Source organism: Falco peregrinus, chromosome 1 (assembly GCF_023634155.1).
Source record: "Falco peregrinus isolate bFalPer1 chromosome 1, bFalPer1.pri, whole genome shotgun sequence".
Classification (NCBI taxonomy): domain Eukaryota; kingdom Metazoa; phylum Chordata; class Aves; order Falconiformes; family Falconidae; genus Falco; species Falco peregrinus.
The window spans coordinates 89,282,394-89,303,377 of record NC_073721.1 but is presented as its reverse complement, the minus strand read 5'-3'; the positions used below and the strand labels follow the sequence as shown (position 1 = coordinate 89,303,377).

The window sequence follows — 20,984 nt, the reverse complement described above, 5'->3', positions numbered from 1 at the left end:
ATTCTGGTCCTCAAGGTCATTTCATTCTGCCTGATATCATAATTCCTCTCTGTATTAATAACTGTGTCATCAGTAAATTTAATGTTGTATCACAGTTATTAACGAAATAAGATTAGTCCAAAGACTTTAAGAAACTCCTTGAGTAAATTCCATGTACCCAACAGGTCAGTCTGTCAATACGCACACTGATGTGCTCCCCCAAATGAAACATGCATTTCCCTTCCTCTTTAGCCAGCTCCCTTCACCTCAAAGTTCTCTCCTATTCCTTAATCATTTCTCATATAAAAAATATTTTGAGGATGTCCAGATAGATTAGATGAACTTTATTTTTCTGCCCAGAAAACCAGTCACCCTATCACGGTAACACACCAACATGGCCCGATTTCCCATTTCCCCTTGGTTAACCAGTACAGCCTTTTGTTTCATTTCCTATTGTCTTCATAACTCCCTTTATCATTCTTCCTTTCAAAATACATTCTGAAGTATTTATTGCATCTGACTGCATCTGTGACCATTGCAAATGTTCCCCTCGTGTCTTTGCTATTCTTCAGTCACACAGAAAAATCTTTACCTTGATATATCTGTGCTTGAAAAGGTCTTTGCTATTGTAACTAGAGTTAAATGTACCAGTACTCTTAAATCTCATGCCTGGAGATTATCTTGTTCTGGCTTTGTGAAGACATTAGCCAAAGCAGCAGCACTATGTCTTTGACAAAGCCTATTATATACCAAAAATGCTTCACAGAGGTAAGCAAGCAACTCATCTGCAAAGTTAGAACAAAGAGCAAAGAAAGTAAAAGAAAAAAGCAGCACAGGCAATGGGGTATACGTTTTCAAATAAGCTTTAACAATAGAGAACTAATAAACTGGAGAAACATAGGAAAAATGTTGCAGAACGCTGCAGAAGACAGAAAGAAGAATCCAAACTAAAATTCTCCTCCAGTTAACAACCAGTTATTGATTTTATAATAAATAACTCCTAGAGTTATTATTTTTATGGTCCTAAGATCTTGTCAGATCCTAGAACAGTATTCCAGAACTTTTGAATATGACAACAAAAGCCTTCAGCCTGAGATTGCCAAGATTTTACCTTCCTGCTTCAGAACCAGGACAACCAGCCTCACTCATCTGGCATGCCAGAAAAGACAGAAGAGCAGATTCTGCAGCCTACAAAGCACAGGAGGCATCAAGTACACCACAGACCATATGTTTTTCATGTGCAAAATGCACCATAAGTATTAATATAAATCACAGTATGGTGACATTCTTTTGTTAGCAGTAGTGGCTATTAAAATCAGCAGTTAAGCAGATACTGATCTTACTGCAAGTGATAAAGAAAAAACAAGAGAGAAACCAAAGAATTTGATTACTGAATGAAAGCCTACATCAGTTGCTCACATGCAGATTCAGCTGTTCCTGGCACTGAATTCAGCTGCTTGAACACCAGTACTGGTCACAAAGGTCTCTGGATCGACCTATCTTAGGAGAAATCTTTTATATGTTACAAAACAGAAAAATATTAATTGGCAAACTACGATATCTAGTATCTAACACTGCACAGTAGGGACCAAATGACAATCTCTGGGCTACTGATCTGCAGGACTGTAAGCTTATAGCTGGGAAGGACAGAAGGATCAGTTGACAGCTAAAGTTCTGTAATAAAGACATCAAATCCCTCAATTTCTCTTGGGCCCTCAGACATATTGGCATAGATAATTTGGAAATCGTTGATAAAATAATCAAATATTTATGTACTGACATGAGTTATGCAAGCAGACAAATGGCATGACTTGTTAACTATTAATACCTGTTATTATCTTCAATTCACAATTTCCTGGTATTTAATTAACTGTTGATCTAAAAACGTCCTGGGGGGTAAAGCAAACTTCTGTTTCATTTTTCGTGGATAGATGCAAGAGTTGGCTTTGCATCGTCAGCAACGGAAATATATTTACCAAGAGTGTAACAGCTGACTCTTTGGTAGGACACAAATGCACACTTCCCCTTGACAAATCTGTGTCACAACATACCAAAGCTGTGTCAATTTCAGGTTACAAAAGCTCAGAAAGATTCATGTTACTCTCAAACTAAGCAAATGTTTAGTTCCCTCAGTTATCCTTTTTCAAAGCAACTCAGAAAATGAATGCCTCTTACACAAGTCCATACCACGGCAGTAAGAAGAGTCACAGCCTCAATGTAGGCAAGACCATTCTGAACCTCCAAGTTCATTAGAAATAGGCATGTGCCTTCTTTCAAATTAAGATTTAGTAATAAATAGTCTATAAATAGCATCTAGAGCTCCATACTGATCAAGAAGAAAAGCCAGCTGCATCCACAAATGGATTCTTGAGGAAAAAAATCAGAATACTCCTATGCCTTGTAAAGATATGTCAGTAATTACATTTAAAAACATAATTCAGCATGATTTGGCAAGTCATTTCCATATTCAATTTTTCTTTCAGGACAGAGGTACAAATTCTGAACTATATATGGAGAGATTTTTTACTTTTTATTTGGGATCAACATTAAGTCAGCCACACCAGAATTTGAGAGAAATCTGTTTCCTTTGTTTCTGCTAATATCCAGGGAAAAAAAAAAAAAAAAAAAAAGAGAGAGAGAGATAAAATGGAAAAACTGTAAACCAGCAAAACTGTCACTTACAAATTTGAATCCACACAACCTGGAAGGAAAGATACTTTTAATGAAGGAATGCATAACGACTGCTGAGACCCCTAACTAAACTTGGACATGAAGATGCAGTCACAGCTCCTATCAGTGAGCTAGCACCATCAGTCATTGCTATCTCCAGTTCAGTACTACATAAATAAGGTTTGCTGGTTGAAGTGTTAAAGCTACCGTATCAAATCCTGCTCCCTGAACTTCCTTTGAGATTCTCACTGATTTCAACTGTTTCTTACAAAGCATCAAATGTTCTTTAGCCTTGCTCACATGAGGATATGAAGTGGAAGCAACTCATGTTACGCATTAGCAGGTCATTAACAATGATTACCTGAAGCTGTCCTTGAAAACATTTAATGTGCTTATTTCTGCCTTTAGCCTTACCATATTAAAAAACAATAAAAAGCAAAGCAAGCAACCCTCTGTTTTCCTATATTCTCACAGAACCAAGATACCACAGAGAAGAAATAACTGCAATTGTTGGTGTAATCGCACCTTAATCTACTGTCCTGGTCTGTACCACCTAGAAACCTGTTTTTTCCTCTCTTCCCCATATTTACTCCCAAAAGAAGCTGTTCAGAGTATCAGAGTACCAGCCAATCTTTTAGCAGAAGTAAAAATCTCCCATTATCATAGCATATAATTTCTGATGTCCTCTTTCTACACCCAGATCAAATTGCAAAAAGCACTTGATCACACCAGAGGGAGGGGAAAAAAAAAATAATCATGCTGTGACCTCAATGGTATGCTTGCTTCTATAGCTATTTGCAACTCTTCTCCAAATCGCATTGATTTTCCCACAATACTCTTCTAAACAGGGAATAATAAAGAATACATTAACACATGAGCAAGTATGAATAACAAGTTTTTTTATTGAATGAGCAATGCTAATGACATTCAACCTTATCTGCTAATTTCAGAGTTGAAATTTAAGCGGCCCTTTATGCATTTTTGTCTTGAATTAGATTTATTATGCACACAGTAACACACAAATGATCTATAGAGACGTTTCTATTCCAAAAGAAAATTTTCAGTTGCAGGAAGGTAAACACATTTTGCTATTCCTTCTTAGTCAAGGCTACAGCAGCATGTCTAATCTTCACCTTAGTCTTATTTGTGCTAACAGCACGACAGCTACTGATGTTCCCGTGAAAGATAATCAGTGCCTGATTAGAAAAACCCCATGTTTTTATGGTGATGCGGCTGCCACCATCAGCACTGGCAGTGCAAGGGGGCTGCAAGCCACTGCCTGCCGCTCGCTTTGTGTAACACCTGGGCTGCAGTAACGGGTTATGTCGGTAGTAACGCTAGCAAGGGGACGTTACTCTCCGGTAACCCAAGACGGGAGAGAAGCGGGAGTGCCCTCACGCCCTCACCTGAGCTGCTTACACGTTAGACGGCCCGGCTCCCTCATCTCGCCCGCACCGCCACCGGTAGGAGCCCAGAGCGCTCCTAGGGCCATTACAGCCCCTGAAGTCAGGCCGTGCTGAGAACAGCCCTCACCGCTGACCGGCTCACACGCTTCACCTCCGACAGAAACGGCGGGCACCGGCGGCTACACACCACCTCTCGGCACGGCCACCCACGCTCCCCCGACCCCGCCCCACCGGCCGGCTAGGCGAGGGCCCAGCTGGGTGAGAGCCGGGCCGGGGCAGGGCGGGCCGAGCCACCGGACTATCAGGGCGCCCCGTCCCGCCCGGCGGCACCACCCTCCGCGCACAGCCGGGGCGCATCACCGCAGCCGCTCGCCCCCGAGGCGGCCGCTCCGCAGGCCCGGACCCCCGCCGAGGCCGGCCAGCGTGGCGCGCGCCGCCGGGTAAGCAGGGCCGGGCCCCACGCCCCGCGCCTGCGCAGGCCCCGCCCCCCGCGGGGGCGCACGCGCACGCCGCCCCGGCCTCACGCCGGCCGGCACCGCCCCCGGACACGCGCTCGCCGGCGCGGCGGAGTGACGTCGCGTGGCAATGGCGGCGCCCGGTGGCGCACGCGGCGCGCGGCGGCGTTAGCGGTGCCGTTAGCGGCGGCGGGCAGGGCCTCGCGGGCGCTCTGGGCATCGGTCTGGGGGCTGCTGAGCGCGGTAAGTGCCGGGGTGGGGGGCGGGGCCCTGGGGCTGCAGGCGGTGCGGCCCCGCCGGCTTCCCACGGGTCTCGGCAGGAGCCCGGAGCCCCCGTGCGCGGCGGCGAGGGCTGGGCCGGGGCAGGCGGTGGCCGGGGCAGGCGGTGGCCGGGGCAGGCGGTGGCCGGGGCAGGCGGTGGCCGGGGCAGGCGGTGGCCGGGGCAGGCGGTGGCCGGGGCAGGCAGGGCGGGAGCGCTTCGGGGCCGGGGAGTAGGGGGGGGGGTGGTTATCCGGCGGGTTTGGTTTTATCCCTGGCGCTGTTCCAGGGGCGAGGCTGTAGGCCTGGCCTGTGGTAGCTGTATGCCGTTAATTAATATTAAAATAGTTAAACATTCATATTAACGCTCTTAACAAAAAAAAAAAAAAAGGCAAAAAGGCTTGTGCCTTCCCCTTTGAGTCATCGATGTAGTCCTGATTATTTTTGATCTGATGCGCTGCTCCCCACCCCCACACTTTCTTTTTTAGATAAAAATGAAGACCAGAAAAGGAGGGAGATTTAGATCGCACTTTAAACCGAAACAAAAAGGTATTAAAGTACTAGGAAAATGGAAAACTGTGGAAATCGACCCCAATCTATTTGGGGATGAGGACTTCGGCGATATAGTATGCTTGGAGGAACTTACAGAGTACAAATTAGTAAGTTCTTCCAAAGTAGGGAAAGTAAAAGAGACAAAGAGAAAGGCTGAGAGTGTTTCAGAAGTTAAGGAGGAGGAGGAAGAACCTGTCGTCCCTCCCAAAAAGAAAAAGAAAAACAAGGATTTAAGAAGCAAACCAGATAAAAGTGATGATTCTAACACAGCAGAAGTTGATATGCCAGTTGATAAAGAGGCAAAGTCTAACAAAATAATCGAAGCAGCAGATTGTGAGGCCCATGGACCTGTGGCTGAGAGCACTTCAGACAGAAAGGATGCTCCAAAGAAAAAAAAGGTAGCTAAAAAAAAGGCTTCTCAAGCTCAGGAAGCTTTTCCATCAGTACCTACTTCTAAAAAAGTTAAAAACTGGACAACAGAAGCTTTATCTGCCTCGACTGATCACAAAGCTGATGTGTCTGCATGGAAAAACCTGTTTGTACCTGAAGCAGTGTTGCGTGCCTTGAGCCACCTGGGATTTAGTGCTCCAACTCCTATTCAAGCCTTAGCCTTGCCTTCTGCCATCCGGGATAACATGGATGTTCTTGGTGCTGCCGAAACAGGTACAGATCTGTTAAACCAGTTGTATATGCTGGGAACTTCCCATCTACCCTATTGAAATGCACGTCACGTTTACGAGTTTTTCTATGTAGCAGAAGCAGCATTTATATGTAGGAGAAGAGCTTGTATCTTTGGCATATCCAACATATTAGCAATGATTCATTGGCAAATACTAAAATTTTCTAACTCAGAAACACGGGACATTCCACCTTTACAAAACACGCTGTGCAAAGCTTTGAAGTCTCAATGAGTTTTTATGCTTTTGACAGAAGTCTCTTTTTCTGTTGTTTCTCAAATTGTTTCCTAGTTTGGGAACTGCAAAGTCATACACTGCAAAGACTGGAATTAATGAAACAAACAGGGTCATTTTTCCAGCAGTTTAACTCCTGTGGATGTCCCTGTGCCAAGGCAAAGCAGAGAACTAGGTTCCTCTGAAGATGATTCAATAGTAGCTTGGAACAGTAAATAAATACTAGGTACCGCGTTAGGCATGAATGTGGCCTAGGCCTTCGTTGTAGCACAACAGGCCCACCCTGTGCTCTGTCTCGGTTTGGCCTGTATATTGTCACCAGCCCTTCTCGCTGCTTGCACTTGAAGTATTACCTTGATCACTTGAGAGGTATTGTCTCTTGTCCATCTCGTGATCAGCTCATGCCTTTGTCATTGAGCATTGCGAGCCTTCATGAAATTTGTTACAGCTCCTTTTTTACTTGATGCTGTGAAGTCTCAAAGCATTATGTTCACTCTGACTTTTTTTTGCTGCTCGTACCATTGAAATTTTACCATCTTTAGCAGTGCAACGTCTCTTTCCCAAAAAACCCTAAAAATAGGAAGCATGATTGGAAGCTGCCTTGGTTTAAAGGCTTCCTTTGCATTCTTTTCATCTGTTCCTGTTGCCTTATCTCACTGCTTGTCTTGTAAAGCCATTTACTGCTTTTGAGCATGAAGGTATAGTAACTAATAAGATATGCAGTCATTTGCATTTTTATTTTAATCAGAGCTAGGCTGGTGCTATTAGCTTTAATAAGATTAGAAAACCCTGCAGGGAATGTTTTTGAAAATGGAACTGAAAATTAAAATGGTGTTCTTGCACTGCAAAAAGTGCCATTTTGGCAGCGCTGAGGCACAGTTGGTGGGAGGTTGTATTGTTGCTCTCTAATTTCACATTACCCTGAGGCAGTAGGGCTGTGTTTTGCTCTTTTTATTTTCTTCTTTCATGAGAGAAAGCCAGGTTCTTCTCTCCAAAGAGCCCAGTGGATCATCAGTGTTCTGGAGAAACTTGAGAAAAGATGTAGACAACTGTCTGTTAGGAAGCGCTGCAAGCTGGAAGGGGCTGAAACTATCCAGTTCTTTTTTTTCTACACCCTGCAACGTCTCTTAACATTGGGACAGAGGGAGGAATGTGTCAGGTGAAAGTCCCTTGTGTAGCACTGTAGGGGAGAACGGCAAGATTTTGATACGGCAGTGGATCCCTGTGGAGATCAGATACAGGGAATGTCAGGGCTTATCGTTTTTGCAGTAGGTCTAACTGGCTCTGTTCATTACCTTGCAGAACTAGTGAAGTTTTTGGTTAAGGAACCAAACTGTAAAATCTTACAATCTAAAACTGTTTAAAAGAGCATGAATTGGCATGAGCTGCTGTAATATCTAGATATACGAAGATTTACTTTTCTCCTGGTTTTGCAGGCCTGGCTGTGGTGTGTGATTCATGTGTCATGAAGATAATGTGCCCCGTGAGCTGATTATTTGTTTAATTTTTGGGTGAATCTAGTGCCTGCAGAATAGTCATGATTATCACAGCCATAATCTAGTTTGAGTGCAGTACTGACACTTGCACCAACCATACTGTATTACATTTAACTCAAGATCAGCAGTGTTCTTCACCTTAAAAACAGATGTTCTGGTAATACAGAATCTTACTGCGTAAGTGCTCTGCAAATCCAGATTATAAATGTTTTCTACTTCAAGTGGAGAAGTCATGAGATCTCCCAGACATGCAGAAAGGTGGGGAAGTGAATACGAGAAGATTTTGCAGCAGTATTGGTCAGGATAATGCCGGTGGTCATAGCTGTATAGTAACTATTACTAAGGTTCTCCCCTAAATAGGCAAAATTCCATGTTGCTGAATTTGGCAAACCATAATGGGTTTGTGATAACAGACAAACAATGCTCAAGGAATTGAGATGCGATCTCCAGAGGACTGCTTGCCAGCAGCGGCCTATTGCAGGAATGGTGTAATAGTGTCTTGTGCTCTGGATGCTGCTTTTGTGACCAATGAGCTGATATTTATGAGAACCTTAACTGGGATGGATGTGTCTACCAGACTTCGCTTAACATCTTTATTCATGACAGATAGTTCAGAAGGGAATATGTGGCATGGATGTGACTTGCAGTTTGGGACAGTGAACCTTTGAAATTAAAGTCAGGGGAGCATTTTTGTGTTTCACAGCCCCCTTCTCTCCAAAGTGGATTATCTGTTTAAAATCAGATATATATGTTTTGATTTGGAAAATGTGAGCTTGTGATAGATCAGGAAATTAGATGGTGGCGTATTTCAAAATACAGTTTCTTAGAAAGTTGTAAACATGGTACTGTAAACTGAAGATGAAAGTGAATCCTTCAAGTACATTCCAGTTTGCCCTTGGCCTCATTTGCTGTTCCTTTATTTGGAGAACACTGATCAGAACTGTCAATTAGGGCATGGTATTCTCCTTACGGGCATACAGTTCTTTAAAAATATCTTGGCTGCAACTGCAGCTTTTAAAAAACAGTTTCAGAACAAATGAATCTGCCTGACCTGCTAGAGATTGGAAAAATACCTGTTCCCTGGGGAGCATGCTATTGGTGCCCTCAGGGAGAAGTACAAAGGGAACAGGAGAAAAGATGCTATTGCTGCAAGTTTCTAGTCTTACAAAGATCAAGAGTTTGTGTCTGTTACAACTGTATGTTTCAAGGTCAGTATGTGATTAGATGTTGCTTTTCTCATCTTTTCAAATAAATGACTTATTGGTCTATATTATTATTATTGTTTGTTTTTTTTCAGGAAGCGGCAAAACGCTTGCATTTGCAATTCCAATGATTCACTCTGTGCTGCAGTGGCAAAAATCAAATAGCTCAACAAGCAGAAATGACAGTGCTTCTAAAGAGTCCCATCAGCATTATGAAGAAACAAGATGGGAAAGTGAGGGTGAAGTGGAAAAGCTAATCCATCAGCAGGCTGAAGTTAGCGGAGATGAAGATGATGCATCTTTCACAACAGGCTGTGTGAAGGTGCTGGAGAATTTTGACTTTGATTCTGGTGACGAGGCACATACTGTTGGCTCCCATGAAAAGAGACCTCTTTTAGGACTGGTCCTTACTCCCACGAGAGAATTAGCTGTGCAAGTAAAACACCACATTGATGCAGTTGCAAAGTTTACAGGTATGTAGACCCCATGGACCATGTCCCAAATTATGCTGTGTTTGGATCTTGGCATTGGGATTGAGCCAGAATGCGTGCCACAGCTTCTGCATCATAAAACTGGGGTGGCTTTTGAAGAGTTAGGGTTCATAGTCACTGATGTTTGAGAAATGCATTGAGATTCTTCAAGGAGATGCATGTGGAAGTAAACAGTTAATGTGGGATATTCTGCTTTAAAATGTTTCTTGAAATAGCTGTTGACTAGTCCTTTAGCAACAGAGAATCGGCACTAGATACCCAGTCACAGCTAACTTGTCCTGGTTTTGAGTAATGTAGGTTATCTATAAAAAATAATTTCATTATGAGTGTATATATATATAATTAAAAAAATATTTTCCCTTTTTGACAGATATATCTATGTAGATAATAGATAGATCAAACTATATATATAAATACATCTGTCTATCAAAAAACTTAAATTATGGCCATAAATTTCGAGGGTAGAAGGCACTGCTTGATTGTCTGATTCACCTATGTGGCAGTTGGGCCACAGCATATTGTTGGGTGACAAGCCTGATGAAAGCAATTCCATTCTGTACCTTTCTTTTCCAGACCAGAGGTCAGCACATCTGTTAAGTGAGTGAGTGAGGATGTGAAACTGTTCAAGTTGAGGAGAATTGGGAAACAACTCCCTACTTCTCCAACAGTAGTAATTGTTTATTTATTGAAAAGGATATTTGTGCAGTGTGTGAGATGTGCTTAAAAGCCTTCTTTTGGTGTCTCTATGTCCTGCTGTGCTCATCAGTCTACAACTGATTACAAAGCTAATTTTAACTCCTAGCCTGAAATAATCAATTTATGTCAGTACGGTTCTGATAGGAGCAGTGGTATTTGTGAGTAAAAATCTGCTGTCCAAGTGATATATCATTGTAGCAGCAAGAGAAAATGTTTTGATGTAGGCTTTCTTTGTTGTCTCAAAGTCACTTTGAAAAAAATGCCCACCTGGAAGCGTGGCGTTCCGCACGTAGTGGGGAGGAAGGGTCAGTGGTATCTTAGATACTGGAGGAATCTTGCACGGTGGCATTGAGGTTGTCATGGGCTAGCGTATGTTTGTAGAGTAAAGTGAAATAAGCCGTGTGCGGAGTCTGTGCTTCTCTTGCTAAACACCTTTTAGTACCTGAGCAAATTGCTTAAAGCTAACTGAGGGTCTGCGCTAATGTGCGCTCCAGAGAATCATTACTTGGGTGGGAGCCTTCTTGTTTGGATTATTAGGATTGTTCCATAGCAAATGAGCAGTTACTAGCTTGACAAGCATTTCTCAGTCTTATTCTTGGAGGGGCCTGCTTGTTATGAATAACAGGAACACGCTGGTTCATGCAGATAAAATTGGCAAAATAGGAGATTCTGAAGTACAGGTAAACAAAGCTAACAGGTATGGAGGACATACACGATTCTTCCTGCTATTTAAAATGGGTTCACTAAAAGAATATTTTTGGCTTCTAACTATAATGAGGATTTTTCTGTAAAATTGAGGGAATTGGGGTGTGTGTGTTCAGTGTTACATAAACACCCTGAAATTTCCTGGCTAAAATGCTTGCTGAAAGTTGTGGTAGAGACTTTAAAAATACTTCTTTGTCTGGATGTATGTAAAGACATTCACTGATAAATTAGTGAGATAAAAACTATTATTTATATGTTCTAGGCATTAAGACTGCAATTCTAGTTGGAGGCATGGCTGCACAGAAGCAAGAACGTTTACTGAATCGGAAGCCAGAAATTGTAATTGCAACCCCAGGCCGTCTGTGGGAGTTAATTAAAGAGAGACACCCACATCTTTCAAATCTTCGGCAGCTCAGGTAAAGGTGCCTGTTAGGCTAACTGCTGGATACTGAAGTGGGCATCACTGCGTACTGATTACATTTACTAACTGATTAAATAATTTAGACTATGTAAGAGAACTTATGTCTCTGCCAGAGTGTTTATCGACATGCACACTGGTTATCTTGATAGGCAGAAATGTCAATTAAAGCTAGTAGCAAAGCCCTCATTTTTCTTTTAGAAACTTCATTTTTCAAAAGGAAATGTGGAAGACTGCTGTAGCTACCCCAGCATAGCTGGTGCTCCTTTGGGTTTTACATGCAAAACTTCCCTTACATGTTTAGCAGGAAAAGTTCTTTTTGAGTGTAGCAGATTTGCGTTTATCTGCACAAGTGTATTTTTATTGTGTGTTTTCTATTTGACAGGTGCCTTGTGATTGATGAAGCAGACCGAATGGTTGAGAAAGGTCACTTCTTAGAGCTGTCTCAGTTGTTGGAAATCTTAAATGATTCACAGTATAACCCTCAACGACAGACTTTCGTTTTTTCTGCCACTTTGACTTTAGTCCATCAGACTCCCACAAGAGTTTTACAGAAGAAGAATGCTAAAAAGATGGACAAGAAGACCAAACTAGAATTGTTAATGGAAAAAGTAGGAATAAAGGGCAAACCCAAAGTAATAGACTTAACAAGGAAAGAGGCTACTGTTGAGACTCTGACAGAAACCAGAATCCACTGTAATACAAATGAGAAGGACTATTATCTCTATTACTTCCTTCTCCAGTACCCAGGAAGAACCATGGTCTTTGCAAACAGCATAGACTGCATAAAGCGCCTCACTTCTCTCCTTACAATCTTAAATTGTGATCCTCTTCCTTTGCATGCCAACATGCACCAAAAGCAAAGGCTGAAAAACCTGGAAAGGTTTGCTGAGCGAGAGAGGTGAGTTATTTTCTACTTACTAGTAGAGAAAAAAGAAATCATGTAAAGGGTAGTGGGGAGAGAGAACAGGTCTTTCATAGTAGGAGCAGGTTGAGGGAGTTAGCTGGGGATGTGAGTACCCTGTTCATGAGTCCAGGTTATTAACGATTAAGGATGAGATTTCGCCTGATGGTTGAGGTGGTGAACTGGAGTGAGTTCAGTGAGGGACCACCAAGGTAGTCAGGAAGCACTGGTTTTGCAAGGGGAGAGGCTGAGGGCACTGGGCTTACGTCACCTGGGAAAAGTGTGTGTAAGTTGAAACGTGCGGTTCAGGCTATATAAGAAAGAACTTTTTCTCTGTGAAGACAGACAAGCACTGGAACAGGCTGCTCATTCGTTGAGGCTTTTTTTAAGGCTCAATTGGATAAAACCCTGAGCAGCCTGGTCCAGACTTATAATTCATCCTGCTTTGAGGAGGTTGGACAAGAGACCTTCTGAGGTCCCTTTGAGCCTGAATTATCTTGTGGTCATCTGGCAGCTCATTGCTGCTGAAGGAGCTGTCATTTGCCCTGTTTTCAGCCAGATACTTTTATAACCATCCTGCACATCTCTTTGCCCTGTGCCCTGGCTGTGCAGCTCACTTGATCCTGCTGTAAGTTGTTTCATTTCACTAAGCCATCAGAAAACTAACCACCTTTTGCTGGGTTAGGGCTTTGTGGGTTTAGTTAGATAAATAGCTTCGTCTGGGTCAAGGTATCCTACAGCAATGCAAGAGAAGGGGCAGTTGAGTTGTGCCTTTCAGCAGCAGTGGGCGCTCGGGTTTACCCAGGCAGTCCTATCCTGCCATTTTAAGAATTATTGTTTCCTGCTGGCTTTGGGATGGCCTTTGAGAGGAAGTTCGTGGTCTCAGTGCTTCCATAATCCAGAAGCCTCCCAGCGTAGTCCTGCTGTGAAGTGCTGTGTGCTGTCAGACTGCATGGAAATTTGTACTGTGGTAATAGACTTAGGCAGAGAGAAGAGAGGTTGAATTGCAGTGACAGATCTGCAGCATCCCTTGGCAAAATGTAGTATCAACAGCATTGGCCGAGGCCACATGGGGTGTTTTCAGAGACTGCAGATTTTCAAGGCAAGAAGAAATCTATGAGACCATCTATCACAGCCTCCTGCAGGTTGCAAGCAGTAGAATTTTCTCTGTTTATTTCTGCTTTGAACCTTGTAGCAATAGAGTATGCTGTCAGATGCCGTAAAATCTTAACAAATTGCTGTTACCTACAAGTAACTTGATTCAGTTTCTGGGAGATTTTTTAAAAACTAATTATTTCATACCCTAGGGAGACTTTAATCTCTCTAGTAGGCTGTTTATGTAGAAGAATGACTTCTTTTGAGTTCTTAATTTCTAGGGTTAAAGGAGAAATACTAATTGTCAGAACAGAATCCCCCCCTTATATTTCTACTGAGAGAACTTATTTGAGGGCAACTTGGTAGAAGATATTTCAGCTGCAAAAAGCTGTTAATTAAATCTATAATGTTAATAATGTGATTTTTCTCAGCTGGTGAAACTTGTAATAACCTGTCTGTCCTGCCAAAAGATCAACTGTGTTGTTAATGGTATGGTCATGTCAGGCTAAAGATGTGTTTAAACCCAGTCTGAGCAGACCACTGTAAAAGGTAATGAAAGTGAGCATACCTGCCTTCCAGGTGGTTGGATTAGGTCATTGAATAGTGATTTGCACTAGCATTCCTGTGAGCTGGGAGAGAATAAAAGCATAGGAAAACAGGATCAAGCAAGGTGGTGAAATTCTTTATTGGAAACAGAATAGACCTGCTGAATGTAACATTTGCATTTTTTTCTTTTGAGAATTGCTGTTTCAAGACTGCCTCTGTAATACTGGGTACCCTTTTCTGTACGGGCAAACAAACAGCATATTTCCAGCAGATGATACAGTACAAATCTGTTCTTTAAAATGCTGTGGTAGAATTCTAGGTTGCTGTGTTTCATGTTCCTTGGCAAATGGTTTACTTTTCAGTTTTATGTTCATTCAGTGTTCTCACTTTCTCAGCTGTGTCCTCCTGACAACAGATGTTGCAGCTCGTGGTCTTGATATTCCCAATGTGCAGCATGTCATCCACTACCAGGTTAAATATTTTTAATATTTTTTCTTTCACTGTTTTGATTTTGAAATAAGCTTTTGCTGATCCAAACCCTGAACACTATAAAGCTGTGATTCTCTGTCCTGTGTATAGTATAGTCCCAAGTACAGAGATTTAATCACTATTAATTTAACTCTCCTTAGTGCTTTGTACTTAAGGCTATCATTGCTGCAGTGACTGACTGTAGTAGGTAGCACTTCATGAGTGCATGATTATATATGAGAAATGATGTAACAGATATCATTCTCCTTGTTTTTTGCTTAACTTCAGTATACAAAGATGTCAAATGACTCAGCCCTGTAGCTCCTCTCTGAGGACACATACAATTTTTTTCCTGCTTTGCAAGGAAATGACAGAGGGCCAGAAGTTAGGAGAGACTCACAAAAGATTGTGCAAGGAAGAATACTGGACCAGAGAACAAAAAATGTGTCCTGACATCATCTTTTAGGTTACCTTCAGCTATGTTACATGCAATGCTCCATGTGTATATTAAAAACCAGTATTCTCTGGCAACCTCTTGGCAAAAGCATGACAGGCTGCTGCTAGCTTTCCATGCCCAGCTTAATGGTTTCTCTGAATCTTTGCAGGTCCCTCGTACGTCTGAGTTGTATGTACACAGAAGTGGCAGGACAGCCCGAGCTGCCAATGAAGGCCTTAGCCTATTGCTCATCGGCCCTGATGACCTGATGAATTTTAGGAAAATCTATAAAACATTGCAGAAAAGTGAAGAGCTGCCATTTTTTCCAGTTGAAACCAAGTGCATGACTTCTGTCAAGGTAAAGAAGCAACAATCTCTTTGCAACTTGAGCAGGTGCTTGCTTACTTACATTATTGCATTGCCCATCGCTTTCTTCCTGGTTTCAGGTGAAATCGGCTCTTCAGGACCTGGATTTGAAAATGAAGTTGATCACACTATCTTTTTTTAAGCAATATTTGTGATTTCTCCTCAATAACTAGCCCAAGAAAAGTGTTCAAACATAAACATCACATGTTTCTTGAATGTTATTATGAGGAGCTTCTGACTAGATTCCCAAAAACAGTACAGGGAAGGGAATATGTTTTGTGGCTGGGGAGCAGGGATGGCTCTGTTAAGTATGTTGTTTATAGCCTCTTGTGTTAGTAAGACTAGAGAACAGTAGCAGGTCCGCAGATCTTCAGTGGTCTTCATCTGCCTCAGTTGAAGTAGTGAGTTTTCTGCTTTTCTAAAAGTTCCTATACTTTGAGGCCACAGCTGCCATTGAACCCTGTCAAGCTATGTGTGTTTCATTTTTCTAGGTTATTGCCCGTTTTAAGGAGAATTTGGTCATTCATGAACTCACAAGATAGACAGTAGTTAGGATTTAGAAAACAACGTATTTCAGAAAGCATCTGGTCACCACAGATTTTTCTACTTCTCATGTCTCAGCAGTCTCTGTAACAGTTTGGGTGACATCAGCCATGTACAAATGGGGCATATTTAAATATTGCATTTGAAAGGAATCTGGCTGGGTTTGGAGTGTGTGAATATTGTACAATCATTGAGAACAGGAGAAAAATGCAAGCAGCCAGATAATGCAACGGATACCTTCCTTATAGTATTCTGGTTCATGCTTATCCAGTTGGCTTGGACTGAGCCCAGGGTCTGCCCCAGTGGCAGCAGTGGTATCCTCACCGTGGGGATAATGTCAGCAAGTTTCAGAGCCCAAGCTTGCTGTAAATGGGGTATTTAGTGTGAATCTTTCAGGAGATGCAGCTTCCTGAAAGAGGAAGAAAATCAAAGAAATGCTTCCACAGACTCATTTTTCTCCTCTTGGTAGTAACAAAGAGAGTTTGGCTTTTATTTTTTTTTCCCTCAACCCCCCCACAAATGTTTCTGGTTAATGAAATAAATCTGTTGTTTTTAGAGTGTTTCTTCAGAGGTCCCTTCTGTGTTTCTTGATGACTAGTTCTTGGCTCTTATCATGCTCTATCAATTAATGGGCAAATAAATATTGTTTACATACTTAAATTTTCCTGCCACCATCTCACAATCTTCTCTTCTATCCATAATAGTGCTCCTCTCCCCGGAAAAGATGTCTTTGTAATTGTAGTTGCAGGACTTCAGCCTCCTAGGTCCTTCATATGGTCAGGTCTCATTTAACTTTGCCCTGGGCTTAATCACAAAGCCATTGTAGTTGGGACCAATAGTGCTGCTGGTTCTTTATGTCCCTTTGGCGCATTCCTTCCCTGGTTCTGCATGCCTGCCTTCAAGTTCAGGAGAAGTCTGAAGGGATTTCATGCTTAAGAGGAGTAGAATTGGGGAACCAGGGTAGAGGGGAGACTGAAAGTGGACTCAAGTTTTACAAAGATGTTTCTTTGTAAAGTTTCTTGTAATGATGTAAGAAGTGACTGACTTGTTTTATTAGACCACTGCATGTTTTAATTTCCTCTTTCTCTGCATCTTCATTATCCTGGCAGTTCTGTCTGGTGCTGTTAACTGTGTAGCACCAGACTATTCAATTGAGGTGGTCAGGGTGTACTGCACAGGGTTTGTTTTGTGTAACTGCAGGCACATTCCAAACAGCAGAACTTTGTTTCATTATTGTTTACTGTCAGTGCAGATTTTCTTGGCATAATGAATTAGTTATTTGAGACAGCTTGGCCCAGCTGGAAGGCTGCAGGTCAGGTTAGGTTTGCTGGTCGTCTTTGTTCCACCTGTGTGCAGCAGGGAAGGAGGACAGGACATTTTGTCCTGTGCCTGAACAACATGCAGGTGCATTTCTGAGAACATAACTCCTTCCATATGGCCTGCAGGCACTTCTTCAGAGTAGGATGAAGCTAGTGGTTGTCCTTTATTGCCGAGACTAGTAACTTTAAGATCCAGCTGTGCTATGTAAATATGTAACTTGGAAATGATAGGTATTTAAATCATGATTTGCCCTTGATGTCTCTGAAGTGTTTGCAATGATTCGCTTAACATTCAGGCATGTTTAGTGGCTGAGATGTTTTAGAAGTCAGATTCTATCATGGATGTGAAGAAGGAAAACCCTTTAGCAAATGATTACATGTCTTTGTGACATGGGACATCTGCTGGGACACCAAAAAGTGTCTCTGTACCTCAGTTGCGTTGGAATGCATGCTCTGAAACACTGATTCTGGTGAAGTGACCCACATTTAAACCTGATCATACTGTCTAAAATGTACTTTTGTTGCAGGAGCGGATGAATTTGGCACGGCAGATTGAGAAGGCAGAATTTTTCAACAGTCGAGCAAAGCAGCACAACTCGTGGCTCCAGCAAGCAGCAGAGGCTCTTGAGATTGATCTTGATGATGACATGTTTATGGGCAAGTAAAAATCCTTGTTTAAGGGCGTGCTCAGCTGATCCCATAGCTGCTTCTGGTATCCAGAAGAAGCCTCACCATGACAGAGAAACTCTTAAAACCTGCAGGACAGAAGGGGAAGGAAAGGAGTGTCATTACTTTGTATGTGGTGGTGCTGGTGTTTTCAGGATGGGTGTGCAGTATTTAGTCCTGGAGCTGAGGGAGCGAGGTGTGACAATTCTGGCAAATCAAAGGCAAGTCCACATGTCATAAGACAAGAACTGTTTAGGTTCTGGCAAATATTTTAGGGTAATCTTAACAGCCTTATATGCCCCCTCTGTGTCAAAGAAAAAGCTGTTTCTCCGCTTCTGCTTATCTCTCCCACCCCACCGGTAGTCAGGCATCAGGACAGGAGCCTGACAGCTCTGTGTGGGAACACCCAGGAAGCACTAGCAAACACCAAAAATTATGTGAGCCTTACGTAGGTTGAGTTGTGTGGGCTAAATGGCCAATACTTACATTTAAGTTGCCGAGGTTTTTGGTGGTCTGTTAGAGGTAAATGATTTCTTCTATTTTTAAAATTCAATGTTGTGCAGGCTGTGCCCGAGAGAATGTGTAGGGCTGTGCAAATACAGGTACTTATTAGTTCAATGCCGTGAAGTTTTGCAATGTTTAGATGCACTGTAAAATACCGCGTTGTGTTCAAATTTTAGGAGCTAAAGGTATGATTTCCTACCAGTTCTTTGAAGGCATGCTGAATAGGGGTGCTGCCTGGGTCACTTCAGCTTAAGCTGTCTCTAACCTGTTAGCTGCTAAATATGCAGATGCCTTAATTTTGAAGCATGTTCATATTAATTTTTTTCTTTCCTTTGACTTGTGGCTGGACTAGTTTGTTCTTAGCCACTTTGCAAGCAAACAGTAATCGGCTCTGTCCAAACTGCAGGAGCACTCTCAGATAATTAGCACTCTGCTGTCTTGTTTTGACATAATGTGAGTATGCTGTGCTTTGGCGTGAGTTCCAAAACAGCACATCCAGTCCAAGTTGTGGCTCTCAAGCAAAGCACTTTGTAATTGCCACCCAGAATCTTGCCAAATTCATGCTTTAAAATGTATTCAGTCTCCGATTCTTCTGTAGCTTGTTTGAGACAATAAAATCTTGGTCATTCCTCCCATAAATGAAATGCCTCTGATGCTGTTACAAAGGATTTAGTAATATCCTTTCAATTTACATTACAGCAACCTTGATATCATTTATTCTCTCCTGTTCAGGAGACCCTATTAAAATATCTCAAGTCTTTCTTATGTTATGCTTTCTCCTATGTTCTTAAATCTGAGCACCTAACTGTTTTTTATGTATAAGAAACAAAGGGCATCCTGTGTTGCAGTTGCTGAAATGAGGCATGCCTAAAGGAATGAAATACTCGGAAGAATCTTCTGCCCCAGATGGAAGCCCTGGCTTAATACTTTATGTTCTAGGCCCCCTTTTCTTTTGTTCCCAAGTCTGTTCTGGGTTGAGAGCCAACTGAATGATTTAGCAGAATGATACCTGGGCTGTAGTTACTCAGTAGTCAGGATTCTTCTTGATCTTGTTATCTTGTGGACAGCCTGGGTGATCTAAAAGTGTCATAGATGACTGGAAGACTGTATGGGAGTTGTATGACCTTGTTAGAGAGAGAAAGATGAGATTAGCATCTGCCTCTAGCACTACAAAAGCCTGGTTGAAGAGGCCAGTGCAAGTTACTGTCTTTTTGTAACTTTCTATATCTTTGATTTCTGCCCCAAGGAAGAAAAACTAGTGAGCAAGAAGAAAGCCAGAAGCAAAAGATGCTGAAGGGGATGAAAAAACAACTAAAACATATGTTGTCCCAGCCGCTGTTTAAAGTCCTTATGAAAACGAAGTACCCAACACAGTCTGGAAAACTACTTGTGCCTCAGACATCAGTGGGCATTTCAGAATCTGCTCTGTGTACCGTGTCCAAACAACAAGCCAAGAAGAAGAAATCAATAAAATTAAATTAGATAACTGAGCAAGATCACTCAGTGACAGAAGCAAGGACAACCCTTATCAAGGCTGTCACTGCTTATGGAGGAGCTCAGCTAGAAGACACGTAGTATCAGAGGATGGTGCCTGTGTCTTGGTTTTGCAGGCACAAAGGAAAATGTTGATTTAAAAGGCTCTGTTAACGTGCAGTTGGTTACTTACTATTGAGTCTTGTTTTGGATCTTGTTTTCTTATGCTCATACTTATTTTTTCTTACTCTCTGTATTGATAGAAGTTAATAAGTTTTGAAATAATTCTGTTTATTACTCCTTTTTGTGAGATTGATAAAAGTTACTGGGTGAAATTTCACTGTGGGCATACTGTAATGATAAAACTTAATTTGAATTTTCATGTCCTTAAAGGACAGGCAAAGATAGGCTGTATACAGTCTGAATAGAATCTGAACTGGTGGTAATGGGAGGTTTGGCTTTTACTGCAGCTACTTCAGTGAGAAAGGCAGCGAATATAGGTAGTGTTACCAGCGAGTCTACAATTCTGGTTATGGATATCTCTCCCAGTTTTCTTTCTCCTCTGATGATAATATTTCTCTGTTCTGTTCTCCTGGGTCTAATTTCCTTAGTCCTGTGTTAATATGTTTTAGTTTGTGCAAAAAAAGTAAAGGTGGCAATGGGCTGACCTTGGGAGATACGTATATTTTTGAGGAAGAAGTGTTGCTACTTGGTGTTTTCTTAATTAATATTTGGAGTTAAGTCTGTATTTGAACACGTTAGAACCATGACCTTTGCTTTAATGGAAAAAATGATGTTGTGAAATGTCACTTTTGAAGAGTACTTCCTAATAATTGTGCTTTTAAATCATTTAAACCTGACCTGGGAAAACAATTTTTTAAATTATTATAAAAAATATTTCAGAAAATTATATTTTGAATTTTTGTTAAATGATATCTGCTATAAAACCCAAAGCCTGTGTCTGTTTTCAGTTAGTTGAGATTTCTGAATTCCTCATAGCTGATGCTGTTTGCACTTAGCGGTCAAGGAGAGGCGGAAAAGCACCCAAAAGTTTGAGGCATGGCAGTGGGTTCTGTATTGGTGGGAGCACAGGGAACCTTGACCTGCCAGCTCTACGTTGGGCTGAGTTTTTGTCTCATACAGTACAGAATAGAACCAGTGTCACTGCTGTGATAGGAGGTACCAGTTTGCTCAGCTGGTCAAAGAGAAATGTGTGGAGTTGAGTGCCCCCTCCAACCACTTGCTGGTTGTGTAAGAGCAGCAAACTCTGCACTTTCATCTATGCAAATAAGTGAAGCCCCCTCCCCCATCTCTGGAGGGCTTTTCTCTTGCTTCCTTGCGTTACTGAAGAAGAGCTGTGAGAATTTAATCATAAGCATGCAGAGCTTATCAATTATGTATGAAGCTCTCCCTGCAGCATACTGT

General features: G+C 42.0%; 1 protein-coding gene across 4 annotated transcripts; it reads left to right on the top strand.

The window, feature by feature from the left end:
• The first annotated feature begins 4,302 nt into the window (after window positions 1-4,302).
• Window positions 4,303-20,519, top strand: DDX24 (DEAD-box helicase 24). Of its 4 annotated transcripts, XM_055808015.1 has the most exons (9): window positions 4,303-4,753; window positions 5,257-5,983; window positions 9,025-9,402; window positions 11,084-11,237; window positions 11,625-12,140; window positions 14,180-14,255; window positions 14,858-15,046; window positions 17,444-17,573; window positions 19,333-20,519. In XM_055808015.1, the coding sequence occupies exons 2-9, from the start codon at window positions 5,263-5,265 to the stop codon at window positions 19,566-19,568; spliced, it is 2,400 nt and encodes a 799-aa protein (XP_055663990.1). In that variant the 5' UTR covers window positions 4,303-4,753; window positions 5,257-5,262; the 3' UTR covers window positions 19,569-20,519. The 4 variants fall into 4 exon arrangements, with proteins under 4 accessions (XP_055663990.1, XP_055663998.1, XP_055663973.1 ...); XM_055808023.1 differs by lacking the exon at window positions 4,303-4,753 and having other exon boundaries at window positions 5,122-5,983; window positions 19,337-19,520; XM_055807998.1 differs by lacking the exon at window positions 4,303-4,753 and having other exon boundaries at window positions 5,131-5,983; window positions 17,444-17,577; window positions 19,337-20,519.
• The last annotated feature ends 465 nt before the right edge of the window (window positions 20,520-20,984 follow it).